Source organism: Pteropus vampyrus, unplaced genomic scaffold (assembly GCF_000151845.1).
Source record: "Pteropus vampyrus isolate Shadow unplaced genomic scaffold, Pvam_2.0 Scaffold216, whole genome shotgun sequence".
Lineage (NCBI taxonomy): Eukaryota > Metazoa > Chordata > Mammalia > Chiroptera > Pteropodidae > Pteropus > Pteropus vampyrus.
Genome location: NW_011888997.1, coordinates 2,676,438 through 2,684,369, shown reverse-complemented (window position 1 = coordinate 2,684,369; position 7,932 = coordinate 2,676,438). Strand labels below are relative to the sequence as shown.

At 37.8% G+C, this 7,932-nt stretch overlaps 1 protein-coding gene across 5 annotated transcripts in view; it reads right to left on the bottom strand.

The window, feature by feature from the left end:
- Positions 1-7,932, bottom strand: part of LMO3 (LIM domain only 3) — a 53,304-nt gene that overhangs the window by 43,533 nt on the left and 1,839 nt on the right. For 2 of the 5 annotated variants that reach the window (XM_011372941.1, XM_011372942.1), the window contains exons 2-3: positions 7,809-7,875; positions 2,499-2,712 (exon numbers count right to left, since the gene is read on the bottom strand). In XM_011372941.1, the coding sequence (XP_011371243.1) occupies positions 2,499-2,704 (206 nt within the window). In that variant the 5' untranslated portion in view covers positions 2,705-2,712; positions 7,809-7,875. Of the gene's footprint in view, positions 1-2,498; positions 2,713-6,618; positions 6,644-7,500; positions 7,650-7,808; positions 7,876-7,932 lie in introns of those variants that run through there. The other 3 variants (XM_011372937.1, XM_011372936.2, XM_011372939.1) reach the window with 3 other exon arrangements.

Genomic DNA, 7,932 nt, shown 5'->3' with positions numbered 1-7,932 from the left:
TAAAATTATGCCTTTCAAACAGCAGGCATTCAATAAACATTTTGAATGACTATACAATTCAAAGAAGTTAATTTATAAATAAAATTTGTCTGATCGTATTAGTCTATTTGACATACAGAATCAGACTACTTTAATTTCCCAATCAGAGACATATGCCTTTGAACATCCACACAATTTCATTGAGATATACACTTTCCTCATAAACATAAATACCACATCTGTGGCATAATCTGTAACACATAACACAGTATTTTATACACATACCAATTCCACATTTCACTTCTGCAATTTCCAAGTGTTGATGAATTACTAGTTGCCAAAGAAGTCACGTTATATACAACAAACCTTCAGTTTAAATAAGGAATAAGCTTGCTGTTAACTTAGTTTGAAATGTTAACAACCTTTAGGCTGTTAACATAACAACTGGCCATTAATGTGGTAATGACCGATTTAGGAGGAAATTGTACTTGGAGAAATGAATATATTGGCAATCAGGACAAGGGTTTTATTTTAAAAGATAGGAAAATTTTTTAAAAAGTTAACAAGCATTAAAAGTTTGAACCTATCAGTAATTAACCAGACAAAAAGCAATATATAGACTCTTTTAGAGATAGATAGAATTTCTGATTTCTGATATGAAACTATTTTGAAAATTCCCTTCAACAAAACATTTATTTGAGATAGCAAATGGCAGTTGAACATTGTATTTTTATTACTATAAAGAAGAATAAAATAAAACAAGTTTAAGGTTACTTTCTCTGCTCAATACTATATAGACAATTGCAAAACAGCTTTATTCAGGACCGATGTATTTCGGTGGCAAATCTACATTTTTGATTTTAAAAATCCAGATCTTTCAAGAGATTTTCATTAAATTTCACTCAAATCTATCTTTATTACTTATTAGGATACCTCAACCTTGCCAAGACTATATAAACTTATTGTTTTGGCATTCTTACATAAATCCACTTGAGATACTGTAGTTGTAAACAAATGTAAAAGTTAAAAAAAAAAGTCAAAAATCCATGACTGTTGATTGGTAAAGATGAAGCAAAATTAGCAAGCACTGTTAAATCACTACAAGCAAATACAAATGCTTTATGTGGAAATGAGGCTCTAATTCACAATGAGCAGAGGAGAAATTTTTATTTCAAAGAGAAAAGTTCAAAGACTGCAGTTCTAAAAGAATTCACGCAATAAGTTAATTCTGATTAGTTTTGCCACCGCAATGAGGAAAATCCTGGCTATAGAGATTCACTTCCCATTGTTGGCAACTTGCATGTATTTTGTGCCCTCAGATCACTGAGAAGTAGTAACAAGTGGTCATAATTAGTCAGGAGGCTGTCAGATGAGGCAGTCCTAAGATGGGGAAAGAGTAGAATCTGAAAAACAGTACTGAATTCACCGTCTTGTAACTATCATTAATCAAACAGTATGTTTTTATATATCAAGATTAAAATGGACTGAAAATAACTGAGTTATATACTAAGAAGGACCAAATTTCCTAGAAAGGACCTCCCCAAATGGCCAAGACAGTTAAGGAGTTACGGCTGATTGATAAATTTTGTGCCATAAGAGAAAAAAATTTTAAATAAATCGCTTAATGTCAGACTAGAAAAATGATTAATTGTATCAAATATGAAAACTCAAATGATGCCATATATCATTTCTTTAATTTGATTGATCCTACTTTATTAAGAAAAGTAATTTGCAGCTGAATCAAGTCACAAAGTTCCCTGGAAAGAAAAATAATTTTTCTTAAATAGAAGTTCATGTGTTAAGTACTGAACACTGAGAAACAAAGCTAAATTGACTTCATGGCTTCAAAAGCAAGAACATCTGTATTGTACTGAAACTGTTCAGATGTCTACGGTTCGGAGTATGAGTATCTATCTTTTCCCCAAAATGATGGTGATCTTTCCTTTGTTAATTTCCATAAAGCTACTGGCAAGTGTGAGACTGTTAATGCTAAGTGATGTCTTTGTGATGACGAGTTGGAATGCCATGGAGGAAAGACGAATTCTGCACTTGGGGAAAGTTTTCAAAACTGTACAATAAAATACTAATAAATGCCATTTAAGAATTACAAACAGAATTTCTCTGACAAATTTGAAACAGAAAGATAGCTGAATAATTTTATGTTATGCTCAGTCTACCTTGTCACCTGTGGTCTAATAAAAAATTTGTATGATGATTTCTACAAAATATATACTTGACATGAACTGGCAGTTTCAATACAGGCAGTGGAATAACCTGTCCCTAATATGGGCATACAAGCAAGCCAAATCGAAACACTTTAGATATTGTGTGCTGTTGACTGTTGCTTAAGCAATAATTTGCATAATAGGCACCTGGCAACAATTTGAAGGCTGACAGGTCAACATCTTTCAGGAATATAGGCTGGTAGTAAGGAAATGAAACAAATAAACAAAAAATACACTTACAAAAGTATTTTAAAAGGAATCCAGTCATCACTGGTGTGCAAGGATAATTCCTACCTCAGATAGTCTCTGCGACAAAGGATAAGATTAGCTTTAGTGTACAGGGTGGAGCCCACCTCTCCCAAACGACAGTCACAGCAGGCACACTTCAGGCAGTCTTCATGCCAGTATTTGTCCAGTGCCTTTAGAAGATACCGGTCCTTGATCTTTCGGTTGCAGCCAGCACAACCTTTCGGCTTGGTGTCTGGCTGGACTGAGAGCATTTGTATACCTAAAGGAAGATAGGAAAAAAAAAAAAGAGAGAGAGAGAGAGCTGGGACTTACAAGAAAGAATCAGAAGATGTCAAAAGATCTCAAACAAGTTAAATATTTAACTTTGCATTTTTTCAAAGAATATTAGACTTTCTTTTTTAGGGCCATACTAAAATCAAACTAAATTTTGGAAACAGGAAGGCTCAAACTATATAAAGTCCTTGTTAGAGAATTTGTAAAGTCAAACATATAAAGTGGCAAAAGTAATTAATTCGTGTTGTACATGAGTAAGATTACCTCATTTACACGAAGTTAAAACACATTAAATAATTTTGTAGTGTCCCCATTCTCTACACAGAGTGGTTCCTTCAGGAATAAAATGCGAGTAAATGGCTAACAATCTTAAAAGAAAGTTATTTAACAAACTAGTCCATGCGCACTCTATAGGAGTCAAAATTGAGGGGTTTTAATCGATTAAAAATTTCACTTAATATGTGTTTGCTGATGGAAAGAGAGTGTACTCTCATGGGATTATACTATCCTTACTTAGCAGTAGAAATGTTTACAGTCAAGTACACAGTAGAGTCACCCCAAAAGCTCACCAATCCTATATTACTTATTTGCATCCAAAAAATTTTGTGCCCTTGACATTTCAAAATATTCGTCATATTAAAATAAAAAAAATATACTTACAAGCATCATTCAGTGCCCTGTTAATGGCAGATTACCTAACAGTATAGTACTACGTGTTTTTCTAATAAAACTAAAATATGTGATTATGTAATTTATTACCATAAACATGCACTTATTTATTTTATAGAAGAAAAAGCAATAGAAGGCAAAGTCTAAATATACATAAAATTACACATATAAAGATAAATGTATTATATACATATATTATATAATGCTATACTATATATAAAGACATTTCTATATTTTGGAGATATATTTCCATCATAAATAAAGAGTCTAGCTGGGTTCAATGGGTTTTACAACTTGACCGAATTTTTTTTCAATGAAAGAAGATTCACCTTTGAATTTTTTCTGCTTTCCTTTAAAAAAAAAGCTGGACCAACTATTCAGAGCTTCACATTTATCAACTAACACATTTAAAGCACTATAAAATACCACAGATATCATAAATTCCAAATCGTTCATTTTACAAATTATGATCCACAGGGGCCTGAGAGACATTGAGGAACTTGCTCAAAGCTGAACAACAGTTAAACATTAGACTTGGTGGCTTTCTTACAGTCCAGAGATTACAGAAGTATGCTGTATCATACTTCCTCGGCCTAAAGTTTTTAAACTTGGACATGGAAGGATACAAAACATCAAATATACATGCATTCGAAACAGTTTCAAGGAAAGAAATGTCATAATCTGAGTGTTTTCTGAATATTTTTCTACTCCAAAATAGTTAAACCTATATCAGTTCCTTTAATGTCTTATGAAGGAGGCTTCATCTCTACTACCTTCGCAATCATTTTCTTTTATAACCACCCTAATAAGAGACATGAAGGCAACATATCCTCACAGCTGAAAACTTTTCTAGCTACAAATAATACATGAATTGCAAGAATATTGTTATGAAGTTGAGCTTCCATTAGAAAATAACTTGGTAGAGTAATGGAATAGGGAATAACACAGAAGAAAACAGGGTAGCTGTTCTTTCTGTATGATATGCATAGCCGTGGTCTACGGAGCTGCAAACTAGCAGCTGGGTTTGTACAGAAGAGCAGGTGGTATTCCTGTAGCCTGCTTTCTGTTCCTTTTCTTTGAAGGAGCTAAGGGTCTAGTGTAGATTAATCATAACCCTTGATAGCTCTGCTAAATCTCACTCTCTAGAACTTCTAACAAATGAAGTTTCTTTGATCAGAACTAGTTACTGTCTTCTAGCAAGGTTCCACAAGGGATGAATCCCATTAATTATAGCACAGATCATACCCTAGTGCCTCTTAACCATATACCTGGGGGAGGGGGGAAGTTTTGATTTACTAAATGACATTCTGGATTTCATTATTGAAAATATCTAGAGAGATTTTAAGAGTGGCTATTCTAATTATCCAATTTATAAGGCTATTATTTTTTTTATATCACAAAGCTAAAATTTTTTTGTAAAAATCCTTCTTAGTGGTAGCTAAGCTATATATATTTCCCTATGTTGTGTATACCAACATTTGGCACAAGCGACACTACCCTGCTTGTCTTCACAAAATGTTTTTGTTGTGTTGACATTTTAATTTAGCACTCAGAGGCCAATTAATATTTGAAACTCTTACATTCTGTTTGGCCTTGGGCATAAAAGGAGTTTGATATTTTACACACTCCATCCTGGTATTGTTTTTTTAGACAAAACCATCACATTTCTCTTGCAAAAGAAATCTTTTCAATACTCTGCAACTTTACCAGCTTTCTAAAAAGAACTATTTTGTAGTCACCACTTTGCCATGAACCTAAAAGGCATAAAACAGCCTCCCCTCACTACCCAGAAGTACACGTCTGGGTAGAGTTATGTGTTTGGAGCTGAGAAACATTTCACAAGTTGCTCATAGCACATCAGGACTCATAACTAGTTTTAGATTGGCATGTAAATTGTTCTGAGGGAAATTCTTATTGCCTCTGAGACCCTGCCATTCTGAGTTATTTGACAGTTTAAGGGAAATCATAATTAAAAAAAAGACATAAATAATAGCCTGTGCAGTGTGGTGTGCAGAAATAAGTAGAACCATTTCATTTAAACTCTGGTGAGCTTTTAATTGCCTGGATTGCATTGTGAGGCGGCCTAACGGTTGATTGCCTCCATTATGTTCCCTTGTTCTGTGCCATTCATCCGCGCAGTCTCAGCTTCAGTAGTTAACACAACAAAGTAACCACAACTCCACAACACACAGGGGTTTAAAAAAATAATCATAATAAAAGATTTGCAGCACTTAGACACAGTCTTTTATATTTTTGGACTAACTACACAATGAATGGAAAACATTTTGTCCCCATCGGAAGATTCACTGAGAACAATTTGGGAAAAGGAATTGGAAGAGGGAATACATAAAGGGGCTTGGCAGAGATGAGGTGCCTCAGGAAGATGCTAAAATGGGAATGCAGGTTCTGCAGCTGGGAGCAGTGACACAGATTAAAAGAATTTGGCCAACACAGCCATTCGATTGCCAAGAGGTACCAAACAAAAGATTTTCTCTCTTCCTGCCCATCTTCATCCTCTCCCAGCCCCCAGCCCTGATTGGAGAACTGGATTGGGCCTAAAAGCTTGTTTCTCTCTGTTCACTGGCCCAGAGCATCCCTACAGGCTGAAGCCCCCTAAGGGACAACAATGCAAATAGATGTCCCCAGATCTCAGGCGCTGGAGCTGCTTAACTCTGTTCTGCCCCTTCAACTCCCACCTCCCCCCCCACCCTCCCACCACCCCCTCCCCTTTTTGAGCAATGGAGCTGGGAACCAATTTGATTCCCTTTTTCTCCAATGCAGCTGCAAGGCTCAGAGATACTGACATTTTTCCACTCTTATCAGTTTAATTACAGTTACCATGGCAGCAAAGTGCTAGTGCTTGGCAAAGGCCAACAAGAGATTTGCAAGACTGAGTTCAATTTTGATGCAGCTCACATGCAAAATAAAAAAAAAATAAGAAACATACATACACTCTAACAAAGAATCCCTTGCGGAGTTATGCTCCAGCCTTTTGTGGTTGTGTCTTTGCAGCCACACAGCGATGATTTGCAAAGAATGTAGCAGTATTTGTTGCACCTAGCAAGATTAATTGGTTTAAGCAGCAGTCTTTCAAAGCAGTTACGGCAATAATATTTTGGATCTTTTAGAAAGACACAAAAGCAGCGGAAGAGCAGGGAGGCTTTTGAGGAGCCAAGAGTGCCGAGCGCCGGCAAAGTGCATCTATGATAGATTGTAACCTTACCAAAACTTTTCTCCTTTTTCTGCATGAGTTGACTTAGGCGTGCCTGAGTTGCAGCGGCTTCGCATTGAGCACCAAGCCCAGAGGTAGACGTAGAAGGGAGTCTCCTTGAATAAGCTCAAGTGTGGACCTGGTGCGCAGCCCACACAGCGGAGGACTGACTATTGTGAAGCCACTTTAGGAGCGGGTCGGAGTGGCGGCGGGGGGTGGGGGAAGGGATGAGGGCAACCAGACGAGACAGGGCGCACACACAGAGCCCCTCGCAGTGTGGCAGTGTGCAAAATGATGGCGAATGACAAAGCCACATGCTTCCCTAACTCTGCCCGTAATCCTAAAATCCCAGCGGCCCCTTTTAGCTTCGTGGTAACAAATGGATTTGATTAAACTGTCACATGCAGGGTTAGCATAGCATATCATGTTCAATATGAAAAAGATCATAAATCTGAGTTGTATTTCATAACGGCTATGTGGGTAGCCCCTGTAAAAATGCACTGCATCAGTTCGAATCTCAACCTATTAGGACATAGGCACCCTGCTCCACGGAACCTCTCTCTTCTGGTCACTTCTCCCCAACCAGCCCCTTCTCCCCAAATAGTCACTTTTCCTTCTCGTAGGAACCACATTTTTGTTATGGCAGAGTGGGGAGAAGCAGAAGTGTCAACAAGAACCAAAAGATTGTAATTTCAACTCTTGGGGTGGAGGGGATCAAGAATTCCAGTAAGTAAGGAGAAGGGGGGTCTGTAACCAACCTAGGACCGAATTCCCTTCCTATGGGCTTGGCCTGAGTGAACATGTCCTAATTCCAAACTCTCTCTGCCCCTCTGTCCCCGGAAGTCAGGGGTGTGGAAATGCTGCAGTTCATCGTGAACTTTGACTATTATCCACTCGAGTCGTACTTGAGACGTTCCGCGCCGCAGCCGCTCTCCCTCCTTCCATCCACATCTTCCGCCTGCATCTATTTCATGTCTCATCATAAAAATAATGAAGCCTCACATGATTTAAACAAAACCGTCTCAGCAGAGCTGCAGCCCGAGCGAAAGTTGCAGTGCGGAGCTGGGCTGCAGCTCCAGTTTATGCCTCATTAGGAGGCTTGGGGAAGAAAAAAATACCCACATCCGCACACGCACGCGCGCACCCGCAGACACACACACCACAAATAAGCCGACGCGTGTGTACACAGTTGCTGCACTTACCTTCTCAATTAAGCGATACAGGGGGAGGCCGTTCAGAAAGCACAGTGGCTGCTTTGTAGCTCTTCTCCTTGGGAAAGGTCAAAAAGAAGCATTGTTTGAAAAAAGGGGGGGGGATTTCTATTTT